The following is a 19,049-nucleotide window of genomic DNA, read 5'->3' as shown; positions in this document are numbered from 1 at the left end:
CCTCTTTAGTCTTTCCTCACAGGGGAGCTGTTCCATTCCCCTTATCATTTTGGTCGCCCTTCTCTGTACCTTCTCCATCGCAATTATATCTTTTTTGAGATGTGGCGACCAGAATTGTACACAGTATTCAAGGTGCGGTCTCACCATGGAGCGATACAGAGGCATTATGACATTTTCCGTTTTATTCACCATTCGCTTTCTAATAATTCCCAACATTCTGTTTGCTTTTTTGACTGCCGCAGCACTCTGAACCGATGATTTCAATGTGTTATCCACTATGACACCTAGATCTCTTTCTTGGGTGTAGCACCTAATATGGAACCCAACATTGTGTAATTATAGCATGGGTTATTTTTCCCTATATGCATCACCTTGCACTTATCCACATTAAATTTCATCTGCCATTTGGATGCCCAATTTTCTAGTCTCACAAGGTCTTCCTGCAATTTATCACAATCTGCTTGTGATTTAACTACTCTGAACAATTTTGTGTCATCTGCAAATTTGATTATCTCACTTGTCGTATTTCTTTCCAGATCATTTATAAATATATTGAACAGTAAGGGTCCCAATATAGATCCCTGAGGCACTCCGCTGTCCACTCCCTTCCACTGAGAAAATTGTCCATTTAATCCTACTCTCTGTTTCCTGTCTTTTAGCCAGTTTGCAATCCAAGAAAGGACATCGCCACCTATCCCATGACTTTTTACTTTTCCTAGAAGCCTCTCATGAGGAACTTTGTCAAACGCCTTCTGAAAATCCAAGTATACTATATCTACCGGTTCACCTTTATCCACATGTTTATTAACTCCTTCAAAAAAGTGAAGCAGATTTGTGAGGCAAGACTTGCCCTGGGTAAAGCCATGCTGACTTTGTTCCATTAAACCATGTCTTTCTATATGTTCTGTGATTTTGATGCTTAGAACACTTTCCACTATTTTTCCTGGCACTGAAGTCAGGCTAACCGGTCTGTAGTTTCCCGGATCGCCCCTGGAGCCCTTTTTAAATATTGGGGTTACATTTGCTATCCTCCAGTCTTCAGGTACAATGGATGATTTTAATGATAGGTTACAAATGTTTACTAATAGGTCTGAAATTTCATTTTTTAGTTCCTTCAGAACTCTGGGGTGTATACCATCCGGTCCAGGTGATTTACTACTCTTCAGTTTGTCAATCAGGCCTACCACATCTTCTAGGTTCACCGTGATTTGATTCAGTCCATCTGAATCATTACCCATGAAAACCTTCTCCATTACGGGTACCTCCCCAACATCCTCTTCAGTAAACACCACAGCAATCCAGGATACAAATGCCCTAGGTATTTGTATCCTGGATTGGCCACTGTTGGAAACAGGATGCTGGGCTTGATGGATGTTTGGTCTGACCCAGTATGGCAACTTCTTATGTTCTTAGCGCACTGTTTACTGGAATCATTTTCATCAAGGAAAGACACAGTGGAATATGATTTGTTTTTTTATCATGGTTCTCGATGAAGCCACTTTAGAAACATTTTACTGTATGACTCTTGATTTTTTTTCCTCGGCCTATGCAGTTAATCTGACTTGGCAGCATGGTTTTATGAGTACTTGAGAGAATCTGAAGCTGAAGAATGAAATCTCATGTGGGGCGAGAAGGGTTGTTTTTGCTGCTTTCTTCAGGACCAGAAGTGAGAGCTCAAAACGGGACCCTCTCAATGCAGATTCTAGAGGGGGATCTACAGGTCCAGTCCCAGGGTTGCCAGACGCCCATCTTTAGCATTTATTATTTTGAGGGAAATCACCCAGAGTTGCACAAATCCTGCATTTCCCTTCCAGCTGCATGCATTTAGCATAGAACATTTTAAACATAGAACAACTCAGACACAGCATTCCCATCGCATTTAAAACACAGTCTACCAAATCAGCGCTTCATTTAAAATATCATCAGTTATTAACCAATAAAAATGCTTCCTTAAAAAGTGAGGCCTTTAACCCCTTCAAAAGGTCAGGGCATCGGTCTGTAATCTGAGATTCGGGGCAGTCTGTTCCTCAGAACCGGACCAGGAACTGAGAATGTCCTAGAGCAGACAGACTGCAACCTGCATATCCCCTAGATAACCCCTACTATCTTATATTACGAGCTAATACTCAGTCATTATACCCGATAGCTAATGCAAATCGTTTTATATCCTGGTTTTGCCCTTACATCCTTTAGGACTCCCGCTTACGCCCTGTTTGGATGGTTCTCAGGTTCCTAGCGATACCCTGTTAGACGCCCTGTTTTAATGCAATGCCTGTTGTTACTGTTTTGCTGTTCTATTTATTTTATTTTATTTTATCAGACGCCTTGTTTCAATGTAACGCCTTAGCCGCGATTGTTCTGTTATAATGGAAACCGATTTGATTTGATATTTTTTCCAAGAATGTCGGTATACAAGATTTCTAAATAAATAAGTAATAAATAACTGAGGGGACAATTGACTTATTTTGGTTGATGAACACAGGTTGTGGGAGGGAGCATAAGAAACTAAAACCCTACTAAGATAGTCTGGTTCTCCAACCTGCAATGGCTTAAACGCTATCATTAGAAACTTAAACTTTGCCCATGAGGCTATGAGTAGCCAATGAAGCATCCTTAAAACCGCATTGATATGCTCCCTTCTATCAACACTTGCAATCATCCGAGCAGTGGCATTTTGGACTAACTAAATAACTTGAACATATTTCTTGGGGAAACCACAATATAATGTGTTACAATTACTTTCTCCTCCTCTTAGTTGCTGCTGAGTGCCAGTGATTTACAAAATGCAGACAAGAATGAGATTTTAGCTAGAAATCTCATCAGATTTGAGCTGGATGTCACAGCACAGCTTCATGTAAGGGGACCTCAGGATCCCCTTACATGAAAACCAAGACTTTGTCTTGGTCTTCCATTGCTGAGCATGGCTGTTGGGATGTTCAGCTTTAAAAACTGTAAAGAGGACAGGGCTGGAGCTTTCTCCATTTGCTGGAATGATCTATCTGTGCATCCCTTCCTAGGAATGTTAAGAGTATTACTATCATGTTTATGGGGTTTTGCTAGATGCTGGGTAATGACCATAATGAGGTTGTTCCCTGTATGTACCTGGATCAGTCCAGACCCTGGGTTATGTCACCAATCCAGCAGAGGGAGGCAGAGAAAACATTCTAATGACTCTGACGTATACCCTGGAGCACCACCTGTAGTCAATTAGTATTTCTCTGTCTCCCAGCAGAGGTGGACGTTCCTAACCCCTGCAGTCTGTGGTAGTTTGTTATTTTTTAGTCAGGTAGTTTAGGAGTTAATTTTTTGCAGGCTTTCTTTTTCTTTTGAAGAGAGCCTGTTCTTTTCATTTAAGTTATTTAAAATTTCCTAAGGTGGATGCCGCTGTTTCAGCCGTCACTAAGAAAACAACTATTCCAGTAACTGGGGCTATGGCTCTTAAAGATCTCCAAGATCGTAAGCTGGAGGTTCAGCTTAAGCGAATTTTTGAGGTTTCTGCTCTTGGTGTGCGGGCAGCCATGTGTAGTAGCTTGGCTTTGCGAGCTGGACTAAGATGGGTCCAGGCTTTACAAAACAATTCTTCCCTCTCTGAAGAGGAAGTTGCTCAGGCTGGTAGACTGGAAGCTGCAGATGCTTTATATGATCTCATTAGGACCTCGGCTCGTTCTATCGTTGCTTCTGTATCGGCTCGCAGACTTCTCTGGTTGAGGACTTGGTCCGCAGACGCATCCTCCAAAGCTCAATTAGGGGCTTTACCCTTTAAGGGAAAATTATTATTTGGTAAGGAATTGGAAGATTTAATTTTGTCCCTAGGGGAAAATAAGATTCACAAATTGCCAGAGGACCGTCCTAGACCTAGAAGCTCTTTTTCATCTCGCTCTCGTTTTCGGTCTAACAGAAGATTTCGTTCTTCTCGTCCGTCGGCTCCTCCAGCTAAACAGTCTTCAGGTAGACAACAGAATTGGTCTCAGTCTTTTCGTGGCCACCGCTTTGGTAGACCTGGAACTTCCCAAGTCTCAGGAGGCACAAAGTCTATCCAATGAGATAAGGCCGGTCCTTTCTCCGGTTCCCGTCATAGGGGGCAGGCTGTCTCTGTTTTACGGAGAATGGGCCAGATGTACGTCTGATCAATGGGTTCTATCAGTGATAATTCAAGGTTATGCTTTAGATTTTGTTCGGCGGCTTCACCATCTGTTCCTAATTTCACCGTGTTCTTCCCTACAAAAGCGTCTCATAATCCAAGACTCGCTACAGTGTTTAAGCGACCTAGGAGCTATAGTTCCAACATCGGAAAGGTCGTTATTCAATTTTCTTCATCGTTCCCAAAAAGGAAGGAACCTTTCGTCCCATTCTCGATCTCAAAAGGGTCAACCGTTGTCTAAGGATTCCATAGTTCCAGATGGAGACTCTTCGGTCTGTCATAGCTTCGGTTCACAGAGGAGAATTTCTAGCATCTCTCGACCTCACCGAAGCTTATCTTCATATCTGCATTCGATCCGATCATCAGAAGTTTCTCAGGTTTTGCATTCTAGGGCAACATTACCAATTCAGGGCTCTCCCGTTCGGATTAGCCACAGCTCCCAGAACATTTACCAAGATAATGGTTGTGGTGGCCGCTCAACTCAGGAAGGAGGGCCTGTTGGTACATCCGTACCTGGATGACTGGTTGATTAGAGCGAAGTCGGAATCTCTTTGTTGTTATGCAATCAACAGGGTAATCAGCCTTTTGCAGTCTCTAGGCTGGGTGATCAACGAAGACAAGAGTCACCTATTACCTTCCCAATCTCTGGAGTTTTTGGGTGCACGGTTCGACACTCTTCAAGGGATTGTGTTCCTTCCGGAGCATCGCCTTCTCAAGCTTCAATCACAAATTCGAGACTTACAGTCTATTCCTATTCCTTGTGTGCGGGATTACTTGATAGTTTTAAGTTCAATGATCTCTACTCTGGAGTTGGTTCCCTGGGCCTTTGCACCCATGAGACCACTTCAGTCTGCATTGCTTTCACGCTGGAATCCGGTTTCGGAACTATACCACCTTCCCCTTCCTCTTACAGAGACGGCTCGTTCCAGCCTAGATTGGTGGTTACAGACAGCGAATCTGCAACGACGTGTACCACTAGAGATTCCGGAATGGACTGTGGTCACTACCAACGCCAGTCTTTCAGGCTGGGGAGCAGTATGTCAGAATACATCTGTTCAGGGTCAGTGGTCCAAAGAGGAAGCGCAGTGGTCGATCAATCTTTTAGAGACCAGAACGGTTCGTTGAGCCTTAATCGCTCTTCAACCTCTCCTTTGCGGGAAGTCGGTACGGGTTCTTTCCGACAATGCGACCAAGGTAGCGTACATCAACCGTCAGGGAGGAACCCGAAGCTTCCTGGTAGCTCAGGAAGCACAACAGCTGATCGCCTGGGCAGAGCAACATCTGCTCAGCATTGCAGCCTCACACATTGCTGGAGTGGACAACATTCAAGCCAACTTAGTCAGCATCATCTCGACCCAGGCGAGTGGGAACTGTGCGAGGAAGCCTATCAAATGATATGCAACAGATGGTCCACTCCGGCAGTGGATCTCATGGCCACATTTCAGAATGCCAAAGCCCCTCGGTTCTTCAGCCACAGGAGGGAAAGAAGATCGGAAGGAGTAGATGCTCTGGTACTTCCTTGGCCAAGGGATGTTCTTCTCTACGTGTTCCCTCCCTGGCCTCTGATCGGCAAGGTTCTGCGTCGGATAGAAGTTCAACAAGTCAACGTTGTCTTAGTGGCTCCGGAGTGGCCACGCCGTCCGTGGTTCGCGAACCTGGTCAGACTAGCACTGGACAGTCCCCTTCGATTTCGAGATCTTCCGTGCCTTCTGTCTCAGGGTCCGGTTTGTTTGGAAGAGGTCGAACACTTCTCTCTAGCGGCATGGCTTTTGAGAGGCGTCGGTTAAAGAATAAAGGTTATTCAGATGCTGTAGTGACTACTTTATTGTGATCTAGAAAACCTTCTACATCTTTGGCTTATGCAAGGGTGTGGAAATTTTTTGAATCTTGGTGTAATTTATTTATTTATTTATTTATTTATTTAATTTCTTTTCCTATACCGATGCTCAAGACTAGGTCTTATCGTACCGGTTTACAATGTAACTGAGGGGAAACCAATTAACATCAAGGTAGAAAGTAAAGTTACATTAAACAGGGAGCATAAAACCTGGGCAATGGAAGACAGTACAGAGTTTAAACTAAGAAACAATTAGAGAGAGATAAATATAGCATCAAGTAGATCCAGTTCACTCTTCTGTATCCAATATTTTATCTTTTTTTTACAAGATGGATTAGCCAAGAGTTTGTCCTATATTTCTTTACGGTTACAAGTGGCAGCGCTTGGATGTTTTCGTGGTAAGGTTCAGGGATTATCCTTGGCTGCACATCTGGATGTAGCGCATTTTCTCAAAGATGCGCAACATCTACGTCCTCCATTTCTGAATCCTTGTCCTGCTTGGAGTTTGAATTTGGTTTTTAGGGCTCTGTGTTCGGCTCCCTTTGAACCCCTTAATCATGCGACTTTGAAGGATCTCACATTGAAGGTGGTGTTTCTTGTGGCCATTTCTTCAGCTCGTAGAATTTCAGAGTTGCAGGCCTTGTCTTGCAGAGAGCCTTTTCTTAGAATTTCTGATACAGGAATTTCATTACGGACTGTACCATCTTTTTTTTACCTAAGGTAGTATCTTCTTTCCATTTAAATCAGTTCATAGAGCTTCCGGCTTTTCCGTGTTTAGGTCGTTTGGATTCTTCCTCTAGGGATCTTAAAAAATTGGATGTACGACGAGCTCTGTTGCATTATCTTGAAGTTACAAACAATTTTCGATTGTCTGATCATTTGTTTGTTTTGTGGAGTGGCCCTCACAAAGGTCATAAGGTTTCGAAGGCTACGATTGCTCGTTGGTTAAAAGACAATTCGTTCAGCTTATCTTCTAGCTTGTCGTGACCTTCCTGAAGGGTTGAGAGCTCATTCTACTAGGTCACAGGCTACCTCTTGGGCAGAATGTCAGTTAGTTTCTCCTCAGGAGATTTGTAAAGCAGCGACTTGGAAGTCGTTGCATACTTTTGCTCGTCATTACCGCTTGGATGTTCACACTCAAAGTTCGGCAGCCTTCGGAGAGAGTGTTCTCCGAGCGGGACTCTCTGGGTCCCACCCTAATTGAATCAGCTCTGGTACATCCCAGGGTCTGGACTGATCCAGGTACGTACAGGGAAAGGAAAATTGGTTCTTACCTGCTAATTTTCGTTCCTGTAGTACCATGGATCAGTCCAGACGCCCACCCTTTATGTCTGTATATTATATTTATCTTTTCGGAGAGTCCGTTCGTTCACTGTTTGGGTGATTAAACCGCCTTTTCATGCTGTCTATTTTTCTTAATATTTTCTTGTTTATTCCCAAGATTTTTTTGGGGGGATTCTGCTTCCATTTAGGATTTGTGAATTGGAAATTCATTCTCCTGTTTAGATAGCTAGTTAATATGTTAGTAGTTAAATTTCTGCTTTGATACTGGTCAATACTGATTGACTGCAGGTGGTGCTCCAGGGTATACGTCAGAGTCATTAGAATGTTTTCTCTGCCTCCCTCTGCTGGATTGGTGACATAACCCAGGGTCTGGACTGATCCATGGTACTACAGGAACGAAAATTAGCAGGTAAGAACCAATTTTCCTTTATTCAGCTGCTATCCAGCTGGATAAACATATCTGACTGACTTGTTTAGGATATTCAGTGATGTGGCTGAACCGCTGAATAACTAAGAGTTAGTTGGATAAGTTTATCTGGCTAACTTTAGATCTGTTTAGTAGCAGGTCTAACTTGTCCAGCTAACTTACTGGGAGGTGACAGCTAAGCAGTACTGAATATCTGGCCCCTTTGTGCTTTTACAGAAGGCACAAGTGAAAGAGTTCTACTATTAAAGAGAGAAAATAAAGTTGCTCTTTTGTGTGTGTCTCTTTTTCCTTGTTTCTCTCCCTTTCTGCCTCAGGCTATTCATAGATGGCTGCCATCCATAGACCCTGATAGTATCAATGTTATAGTGACTGGCAAGGACAACCTGTCGGCAAGCCTGGTAAACATAATCAGCTATGACCTCCTCTGCAAAATGGACAAACAGATGACTGCGTCTTTCAAAGTCATCATTATAGTGAGTAATCCAGGGGAGAGAATTGTTTCTCAGCACTTTAGCTATGATTTAGTGCTGTGCCACCCAAGTTCTTGAGCAAGGTTGCTGCAAGACTAACTCTGCATCTGCTGCTGACAGATGTTCTTCAGCGTTCCTGCAGCTGTACGACTTCAGCATACTCCCCTCACCCCACCCCCACCCTGAACGAATGGAAATCGCACTAGAATGAATGGAAATGCCGTCTGCTGGCACTGCACAGGAGATAGGACTCTACATGGGAATAGATGGTTGTTTGCCACATGGCTAGTGATCTTAGATGAGGTCCAGGAAAGCAAAACCTTTAGAAGTAAACCAAGTCAAAAGGATTGTAACAAGCAAGGGGCCCAGTTGCTGATTACAGATCCAGCCAGAGGTTAAACTGAAGTGTACAGCTCTCTGCAGAGCTAAGCCTGAGCAAACATCGACAGAATTATTTTCAAAAGGGATCTAGGACTAAAAAAAAAAAAAAGGCTGTCACTGAGCAGCTGATGTTACTCACCTAGTTCTGCCATGTGGGTATATAAATAATAATAGTAATAAATAAATTTTACCACTTTAAAAGATGGCATTTTGTGTGGAGGCATGGATTAGGAACATAAACTATGCACTTATATTGAAGTTTCAAACAAACGTGTTTAGTATCCCCTAACCCCATCTGCAAGTAAAGTAGAGGCAATGTACTCGAGTGACTTTTCAAAATTTGCTACAGGTTTACAAAGAGGGAGGTACCTACGGACTGTACCTCTAGCCAGCCAACCTTGCAGCGCTGTCTACAGCTTTCCTAGCAGTTAAAAGGGAGAAACAAACTACAGTACCCACAATCCCACTGCACCCCCAGGACTTCGGATATTTTGAAGGATGTACTGATTTTGCATTTTCAGATGACGTAGGAATGAAGCTTTCCCCTGCCCTAGAGCCTTTTTTGAGCTTTTTCCAATGGATGAACAGAGAGCCCACTTGCATCACACAGCACTGACCGGGGCTAGATCCAGAGGCCCCCAGTGCACCTCTAAACATTATTAGCTATTAATGCTACGTGAAGCAGGGGAGGGTTGGGATTTGCTTGAATAAAATAAGCTGAGATCGTGAGCAGCGTTGGCAGGCCTTTACCAGGGTGTTGGGAACAGTCAGGCAAGCTTGAAGCACAGATGGTACTGTAGGAGGACTGAACTGTTTTGGTGATCATGCGACTTTGACAACATTCACATGATGGTAAGGGATGACAGGATAGCAGCAGACACAGCACGGATCACAAACAAACGGAGAGTTCACATGGGGCGATTTAGTTGTCTTCTCCAACTTCTACCTGTCCCATTGAGCAGATTGAGACTGCGAATGAGTACTTTCTTCCTGGACATTTAATAACAGTGCTGGTAAAATCTGAATGTGTATTCATGCCTCTCAGTCCGGTATGTTACGTAAACCCACACAGAGAGGGTGGTATGAATATTCAGAGTATGTGAAAGCTGCTGAAGGAGAAAGGCATGTTCTCACTGTTTAATAAGAAACAGAAAATAATCAGCGGAAGAGAGTGAGAGCAGGAAACCCAAGGCATTAAGGACATATCCCATAGACAAAGTAATAAAACCCTTTGCAGTATTAGGCTCTGACCACCTGTGCTGTCCAGTCTGTGACTAATCTCCCAAGCATGCATGGTTTTTGGGCTCTGTCCACCTGCCCGTGCCCCTCTGTGAATGGTATCTGGGTTCTAATCACTCGCCCACGTCCTCTCTGTGTGTGGTGTCTGGGTTCTGTCCACTCACCCACGTCCCCTCTGTGTGTGGTGTCTGGGCGCTGTCCACTCACCCACGTCCCCTCTGTGTGAGGTGTCTGGGCTCTGTCCACTCGCCCATGTCCTCTCTGTGTATGGTGTCTGGGCTCTGTCCACTCGCCCACGTCCCCTCTGTGTGAGGTGTCTGGGCTCTGTCCACTCGCCCACGTCCCCTCTGTGTGAGGTGTCTGGGCTCTGTCCACTCGCCCACGTCCCCTCTGTGTATGGTGTCTGGGCTCTGTCCACTCGCCCACGTCACCTCTGTGTGTGGTGTCTGGGCTCTGTCCACTCGCCCACGTTCTCTCTGTGTGTGGTGTCTGGGCTCTGTCCACTCGCCCACGTCCCCTCTGTGTGTGGTGTCTGGGCTCTGTCCACTCGCCCACGTCCCCTCTGTGTGAGGTGTCTGGGCTCTGTCCACTCGCCCACGTCCTCTCTGTGTGTGGTGTCTGGGCTCTGTCCACTCGCCCACGTCCCCTCTGTGTGAGGTGTCTGGGCTCTGTCCACTCGCCCACGTCCCCTCTGTGAATGGTATCTGGGTTCTAATCACTCGCCCACGTCCTCTCTGTGTGTGGTGTCTGGGTTCTGTCCACTCACCCACGTCCCCTCTGTGTGTGGTGTCTGGGCTCTGTCCACTCGCCCACGTCCCCTCTGTGCGAGGTGTCTGGGCTCTGTCCACTCGCCCACGTCCCCTCTGTGTGTGGTGTCTGGGCTCTGTCCACTCGCCCACGTCCTCTCTGTGTGTTTTGTCTGGGCTCTGTCCACTCACCCACGTCCCCTCTGTGTGTGGTGTCTGGGCTCTGTCCACTCGCCCACGTCCTCTCTTTGCAAGGTGCCTGGGATCTCCAAGCCACATTTTTTTCTCATGGCTGTGATGTGATATCTGTGCTAGGGTTACACTTCCTTTCCATCCATTTTCAAACCTTCCTTTTTTTCAGGATGAGTCGCATTTTCTGAAGAACATGAAGACTGCACGGTGCAAGGCTGCCATACCTCTTCTCAAGGTGCGTTCTCTCAGGAAAGGCAAGAAACCTCCCTTCTAGTAAATCTAATACCTGTCTTCCTCATCGGTGACCGAGAACTAGAGACAGATGCCCTTATGATCAATGACTTCCAAGAAAAATGAGGAAAACATTTCACAGGGTCACCTTTTTTTTCCCCATAAATTCCTTCGTCTTCTCAAATATCTGGCACAGTACTTAAAATTCATATTTAGAATAATGATTGTTCCACAGAACTCTGCAGGTTGCCACAGAGTTACAAGGGCCATGCTTTGTGGAGTTCACTATATGAATTTATGCACAAGTTGCACAGCTGGTTTGCTGAATTTTACACAGTGGTACAGTAACATAGTATTGTCAGCTGGTCTAGACAGTCTGCCCAGTAACCATGGTAGCAACTACCGCTCCGTGCAGGTTACCCCCATGTGACTGTTAAGGGTAGTAACTGACGCTCTATGCAGGTTACCCCCCATGTGACTGTTAAGGGTAGTAACTGCTGCTCCGTGCAGGTTACCCCCATGTGTCTGTTAAGGGTAATAACTGACGCTCTATGCAGGTTACCCCCATGTGACTGTTAAGGGTAGTAACTGACGCTCTATGCAGGTTACCCCCATGTTACTGTTAAGGGTAGTAACTGACGCTCTATGCAGGTTACCCCCATGTTACTGTTAAGGGTAGTAACTGACGCTCTATGCAGGTTACCCCCATGTTACTGTTAAGGGTAGTAACTGACGCTCTATGCAGGTTACCCCCCATGTGACTGTTAAGGGTAGTAACTGCTGCTCCGTGCAGGTTACCCCCATGTGACTGTTAAGGGTAATAACTGACGCTCTATGCAGGTTACCCCCATGTGACTGTTAAGGGTAGTAACTGACGCTCTATGCAGGTTACCCCCATGTTACTGTTAAGGGTAGTAACTGACGCTCTATGCAGGTTACCCCCATGTTACTGTTAAGGGTAGTAACTGACGCTCTATGCAGGTTACCCCCATGTGACTGTTAAGGGTAGTAACTGACGCTCTATGCAGGTTATCCTCATGCCTTCTGTTAAGGGTAGTAGCTGCCGCTCCGTGCAGGTTACCCCCCATGTGACTGTTAAGGGCAGTAACTGACGCTCTAAGCAGGTTACCCCCCATGTGACTGTTAAGGGTAGTAACTGCTGCTCCGTGCAGGTTACCCCCATGTGACTGTTAAGGGTAATAACTGACGCTCTATGCAGGTTACCCCCATGTGACTGTTAAGGGTAGTAACTGACGCTCTATGCAGGTTACCCCCATGTTACTGTTAAGGGTAGTAACTGACGCTCTATGCAGGTTACCCCCATGTTACTGTTAAGGGTAGTAACTGACGCTCTATGCAGGTTACCCCCATGTGACTGTTAAGGGTAGTAACTGACGCTCTATGCAGGTTATCCTCATGCCTTCTGTTAAGGGTAGTAGCTGCCGCTCCGTGCAGGTTACCCCCCATGTGACTGTTAAGGGCAGTAACTGCCACTCCGTGCAGGTTGCCCCCCATGTGACTGTTAAGGGTAGTAACTGCCGCTCCGTGCAGGTTACCCCCATGCCTTATGTTAAGGGCAGTAACTGCCGCTCTGTGCAGGTTACCCCTCATGTGACTGTTAAGGGTAGTAACTGATGCTCCGTGCAGGTTACCCCCATGTGTCTGTTAAGAGTAGTAACTGCCGCTCCGTGCAGGTTACTCCCATGTGTCTGTTAAGGGTAGTAACTACTGCTCCGTGCAGGTTACTCCCATGTGTCTGTTAAGGGTAGTAAGTACTGCTCCGTGCAGGTTACTCCCATGTGTCTGTTAAGGGTAGTAACTACTGCTCCGTGCAGGTTACTCCCATGTGTCTGTTAAGGGTAGTAGTTCCCTGTACGTACCCGGATCAGTCCAGACTGTGGGTTGAGCCTCCTTTCCAGCAGGTGGAGACAGACCAAAACTCAAAGGGTATCCTACCCTGTAGCCCTTCAGTATTTGTCTGTCTCCAGCAGGTTGATCATCTCACCCATCGGTCTCCTGATTTAGGCTAGTCAGCCTTCTTTTTCTTCTTTTCTTCTTGGATCAAGCAAGTACTTCTTCCTCAGGATCTTGACTGGACTTTTTTCTGTTAAAAAAAAAAAAAAAAAGGGGGGGTTTAACTTTTATTCTGTGCAGGAGACGGTGCCGGACTCAGGGGGGCTTCGCCCCTTGTGCGGAGCATAGCCTGAGTCCGTGATTGCTTCCAGGTGTGGGGACCGAGGCTGGTGGTCCAGTCTTTCGTCTCCCCCCCCCCCCCCCCGGCTGCCTAGGGAGCATAGGGCTCCATTGTTGTGCTCAGTCTGAGTTAAGAAAATAAATAAATAAAATACTAAATTATTAGCAAACTTTATTTTTGTCCTTACCTGGAATTCGAACCGGCTGCCAGACAGACAGGAGTGAGCAGGCTTCACTCCCCTGCCTCTGCTCCTGCCGGCGGGCTGCCAATCAAGTTTATTTTTAACTTTTTTTCTTCAGCGCGTGGCTTCTCTTCACTGAGGATGCCGCGGCCAGCAGCCTGCCTCGCTTGTGGGCAGCCCTTGTCGCGCGAGGGGCTCTGCTCAGCCTGCCTGCTGAGTGAGGAAGGCCCTTTCTCGGCAGGGCAGGCAAATTTATCCCGGGGACTGAATCCCCAGCACATGGCCAGGCCATTCCCGGGTTGGCAAAGCCCGGGAACGGTGGCCATTTTGGGTTTTTCTGCAGCTCCCGATTCGGAGCTGCCTGGGGCTGGGGAGCCAGATTTTTGTGAGTTTCCCCCTGATTTGAGCCCTGAGGCCCCCCAGGATGGTGTCCCTGAGCCCCCTTGCCCCCCCCCCCCCCCCCCTCGGGAAATTCAGGGCTCGTTTTTCCTCAGATTTTGTCCTCCTCCTGCATAAATCTTATTTGGCTAGCTTGCAGGAGGAGGAGGAGGGGTCCCCCCTGCCCCCCCCAGCAAAAATTCCTCGCCCCGCGCCGTTACCTGCTTGCCCAGCCGCGGAGCCTTCAGGGTCTGTTCGGTTGCGGGTGGTTCCGGGAGTGGCCCCCATCCCTGACCCCCCGGTGGTCCCAGTTATTCCGGATCCTGATCCCACTTCAGATTCAGTGAGCACCCTCCCGCCCCTGGAGAGGGATGATCCCAGGGTTCTCCACATGTTTCAGCGGGAGGAGTTGGAGCCCCTCATCCCCTTTGTCCTCCAGGAATTGGGGCTGGAGGGGCCCCCTGCGGATACCCTTATGGCCTCCTTGCCCAAGAATATGGACCCGGTCCTGGCGGGACTCAGGGCTCCGGCAAGCGCTTTTCCTTTTCATCCTATGACAAGTTGCTGCTCTTGCGTGAATGGGAGGCTCCCAAAGCGGAACTCCGGGTGGGGCGGGCTATGTATAAGCTCTACTCCCTCCCGGAGGAATGCTTGGATATGTTGAAAATTCCCACCGTGGACTCCTCGGTCTCTGCGGTCACCAAGCACACCACTATCCCTGTGGTGGGATCGATGGCTCTGAAGGACGGACAGGACCGCAAGCTCGAGGCCCATATGAAACGTATTTTTGAAGTCCTGGCTCTGGGGGTCCAAGCGACTATCTGCAGCAGTCTCATGCAGCGAGCAGGTTTCAGGTGGGTTCAACAATTACTCGGCACCCAGGACCTCCTGTCTGCAGAGGCGGAGCAGGCTGAACGTCTGGAAGCCGTCATCGCATATGGGGCTGATGCGCTCTACGACCTCCTCCGCGTCCAGGCAAAGGTGATGGCCTTGGCGGTATCCGCTAGATGACTCCTCTGGTTGTGCAATTGGTCGGCCGACCCTTCCTCTAAGGCACAGCTAGGCATGTTGCCCTTCAAAGGTAAGTTGCTCTTTGGAGAGGACCTTTAGAAGCTTTTTGATTCCTTGGGGGAAAATAAGGTTCATAAGCTTCCGGAGGACGTCCGAAACAATCGCGCTCCTTTATACCCTCCCGTCCTCGTTTCCGGGGACAGAGGAGGTTATATGCCCCGCGGACGAGGTGGCTCCTCCAGAGGTTATTCTTCTCGGTCTCAATCTTGGTTGCAGCCCTTTTGTGGGCGTCGCTGCTTGTGCAATGCCATGGCCAATTGGTTCTTCAGCCTCTGGAGGGAGCACGGCTCGGAGGGAATGGATGCTCTGGTTCTCCCTTGGCCCACAGACGTCCTTCTGTACGTGTTCCCCCCATGGCCTCTGGTGGGAAAAGTTCTCAGGAAAATAGAACTCCACCGAGGGCCCGTGGTTCTGGTAGCACCCAAATGGCCTCGCAGGCCATGGTTCGCGGATCTCGTCAACCTGGCGACGGACGGACCCCTTCGGCTAGGCCATCTTTCTCGTCTACTTCGGCAGGGGCCTGTATTTTTCGACCAGGCCGATCGCTTTTGTCTAGCGGCCTGGCTTTTGAACGGTGACGCCTGAGGCGTAAGGGCTATAAAGAGGAGGTTATCTCCACCTTGCTGCGAGCCCGGAAGCAGTCGACTTCTCTAGCTTACGTGTGCGTTTGGAAGGTCTTTGAGACTGTGAGGAGTCAGGTGTCTCAGCATGCTCTGCCCCGGTCTCGTTGGTTCTTTTCTACAGAAGAGTCTCTCCAAGGGTCTCTCTTTCAGTTCCCTGCACGTGCAAGTTTCCGCTCTCGGCTCTCTCCTTGGGTGGGTCGAGGGTCAGCCCCTAGTGGGCCACCCGGACATGGTTCGGTTCCTGAAGGAGTCAAACACCTGCGTCCGACGGCTCGCAATACTTGCCCGTCGTGGAGTCTTAATCTGGTCCTCTGGGCCCTCTGCGCTGCCCCGTTCGAACCTCTCCGTCGGGCTACGGTAAAGGACCTCACGTTCAAGGCAGTTTTCCTTGTTTCTATCTCCTCCGCTCGGCTGGTTTCCGAGATTCAAGCATTGTCCTGTCGGGAACCTTTTTTGCGCTTCTCCGATTCAGGTGTTTCCCTCAAGATGGTGCCTTCTTTCTTGCCAAAGGTTGTCTCCACCTTCCATGTCAACCAGTCGGTAGAGCTTCCAGCGTTCTCTCCAGAGGAGATTGCAGGTACCGCTGGAGGTGATCTTCGTAAACTGGATGTCAAACAAGTTCTACTTGGGTATCTCCAGGTCACCAATGACTTTCGAGTCTCGGACCATCTTTTTGTCCTCTGGAGTGGCCCAATTGGGGCAAACCGGCTTCTAAGACCACTATTGCGCGATGGTTGAAGGAGGCCATTTCCTCGGCCTATCTTTGCCAAGGTTTTTGTTTCAATGTTAATTGTTTCAATGTAAACCGCCCACGAGGCGACAGTTTTTACTTCCTTGTAAACCGGTGTGATATGTATATTATACAGGAACATCGGTATATAAAAACTAAAAATAAATAAATAAATAAATAAGGTCGGGCGGTTCCGGAGGGCCTAAAGGCTCATTCGCTACGTTCTCAAGCTACTTCCTGGGCGGAGAGCCAATTGGTCTCTCCGCAAGAGATTTGCAGGGCCGCCACATGAACGTCCCTTCATACTTTTGTTCGACACTACCGTCTGGATGTGCAAGCACCGGTTTTTGGTTCTTTTGGGCGGCAAGTGCTTCGAGCAGGACTGTCTCGGTCCCACCCAGGATAGGGAAACTTTGGTACATCCCTCGGTCTGGACTGATCCAGGTACATACAGGGAAAGGAAAATTAGTTCTTACCTGTTAATTTTCGTTCCTGTAGTACCACGGATCAGTCCAGATGCCCTTCCCTGTTTGTCTCTCTTTTCTGTCCTCTCGAAGCTTGTTCTTGCAGATTCGCAGATTTTGATACTTCATTCTTTGCAAGAATACGGAGCAATTACACCGGAAGCCTTGGTTGTTCAAGCACCAAGTATATGCATGAGCGGTTAGTCATACCAGGTTTCTTACACTGTTCTACAGTTGCTCAATTGAGCTTTATGGTTACTTCCTTGATCCTATTCTGGTTTTGTTGTTTTCTGCTTTGACAATGGTTATACTGAAGGGCTGCAGGGTAGGCTCTGTCCTCATATTTATTTATTTTATTTATTTAAGTTCTTTTAATATACCGATGCTCAAGACAAAGTCTTATCGTACCGGTTTACAATAAACAAGGGGGGGGAACCAGTTAACATAGGAAGCGAAAGTTACGTTAAAACTGGGACGCCAAACATGGCTTTTAGAAGAAAAAGGGATAGATTAACAATTTCTATTCTAAATGTATAGAAGAGTCGCTAAGCAAGGCGCAGTTGCTTCTCTGGTAAACTTAAAATACATATTTACATATTTTCATATAGTCAGTTTTGGCCTGTCTCCACCTGCTGGAAAGGAGGCTCAACCCATGGTCTGGACTGATCCGTGGTACTACAGGAACGAAAATGAACAGGTAAGAATTAATTTTCCTCTGCTACTCTGTGCAGGTTACCCCCATGTAACATACAGACCACTATGCTCACGAAACTAGATTATTGTAACTCCCTGCTACTAGGATTCCCTGCCACCACCATCAAACCCCTTCAGATTCTTCAAAATTCCATGGCGAGAATCATAACCGGTACGCGTAAAAGGGACCACATCACCCCCATACTAAAAGACCTACATTGGCTGCCCATTTCCTTCCGCTCGCAATACAAAACTCTCACCATCCTTCACAACTCCCTTCATAAATACAATCACACCTGGCTCGATGAAATGCCACGTTTCCGCACTTCTGACCGCCCTACAAGAACATCCCAGACAGGCACTCTCTACACCCCGTCCCTCAAATCAGCACATTCAACTTATACCAGAGGAAGAGCTTTCTCCGTCGCCGGCCCCACCCTCTGGAACTCCCTCCCCACCTTCCTACACCAAGAGACATCCCTCCACATGTTCAAGAAAGGAGTCAAGACATGGCTCTTCCGACAGGCCTACCCCGACTAACCAAACTTAATTTCTCCCCCAGATCCACCCGCCCGACTTTTCTCCACCCGCTCCCACACCTCCCAGCCCCCCCTGCCCTTGTCACTTACCCCTACCCCCCCTTCGCCCGACCCACCCCCTCTCCCCCCCCTAGCCATCCCTAGATCCTTGGGCCTCCTGGCCGTTATCATCTCCCCGAGTACACCTCTCTCTCTTTTGCACCTCCAGTTTTCCCTTTAAATAAACTATACCCTAGTGAATACCCTCCCTCCCTCCCCATACCCTGCCCCCTGCCTATCCTCCCCCACCGCTCCCTCCCCCTTCCTCCCCCCTTTATCATTGCTCCTTTGGTTCTCTTTGTATTCTGATTTTTGGTTCTGTTATTATTTATTTTATTTATTTATTTAATGTCTCTTATATACCGATGTCCGTTTGCACATCGCATCGGTTCACAGTAAAACATGAACTTTATGGGCGAAGCCCTTACAAGGAACAGATAAATACAGTTAACTTTAGGGCATAGCCCTTAACAAAAACCAAGGAAGAAATACATTGGAGGGGGGTATTGATTTACATACTATAACCTATATATATGTATATATATATATATATATATAAATAACTATAAACATAAAATTATAACATTTCAAGGTACCAAAATCAGAGGCATTTCGTAATCCAATATTCAGGCCGAGTTCACAAATGTGGATTGGGGTTATCCATTTCGGAAGGAGTTTATGTGATGGGGGGTGACGTAGGGTAGGCTTGCTGGAAGAGCCAGGTCTTTAGTTTTTTTTTGAAAGTGGGTGTATATGACTCCATGCGGATGTCATGAGGTAAGGAGTTCCAGATAGTGGGACCGGCTAGAGAGAAGGCTCTGCTTATGGTGGAGGAGAGTTTGAAAGCTTTAATGGGTTGGGAATGTAGGGTTCCTAGGAGAGCTGTGCGGGTGGGTCTGTTGGAGGTGCGAGGGGTGAGTGGAGGGTTGATCCAATTGAGATTGGAGTGTAGCAGACTTTTGTGGATGATGGAGAGTGCTTTATAAAGAATTCGGGAGTGTATAGGGAGCCAGTGTAGAGAGATGAGTATGGGGGTGATATGGTCCTTCTTTTTGGAGTTTGATAGAATACGAGCGGCAGCATTTTGTAAAAGTTGTAAAGGCTTGGTGTGTGAAGCGGGGATGCCAAGGAGAAGTGCGTTACAATAGTCTATTTTGGATAGAATAATAGACTGAAGTACAGTACGGAA

General features: G+C 47.3%; 1 protein-coding gene across 2 annotated transcripts in view; it reads left to right on the top strand.

Annotated features, from left to right (window-relative positions):
- SMARCAL1 (SWI/SNF related, matrix associated, actin dependent regulator of chromatin, subfamily a like 1) overlaps positions 1-19,049 on the top strand; it is a 192,129-nt gene that overhangs the window by 82,361 nt on the left and 90,719 nt on the right. For both annotated transcript variants that reach the window (XM_029605117.1, XM_029605118.1), the window contains exons 8-9: positions 8,004-8,162; positions 10,887-10,952. In XM_029605117.1, coding sequence (XP_029460977.1) covers positions 8,004-8,162; positions 10,887-10,952 — 225 coding nt within the window. The remainder of the gene's footprint in view (positions 1-8,003; positions 8,163-10,886; positions 10,953-19,049) is intronic.

This window comes from Rhinatrema bivittatum, chromosome 6 (assembly GCF_901001135.1).
Source record: "Rhinatrema bivittatum chromosome 6, aRhiBiv1.1, whole genome shotgun sequence".
In the NCBI taxonomy this organism is placed as follows: domain Eukaryota; kingdom Metazoa; phylum Chordata; class Amphibia; order Gymnophiona; family Rhinatrematidae; genus Rhinatrema; species Rhinatrema bivittatum.
Note: the sequence above shows the minus strand (reverse complement) of the source record. Positions and strands in the feature narration are given on the sequence as shown.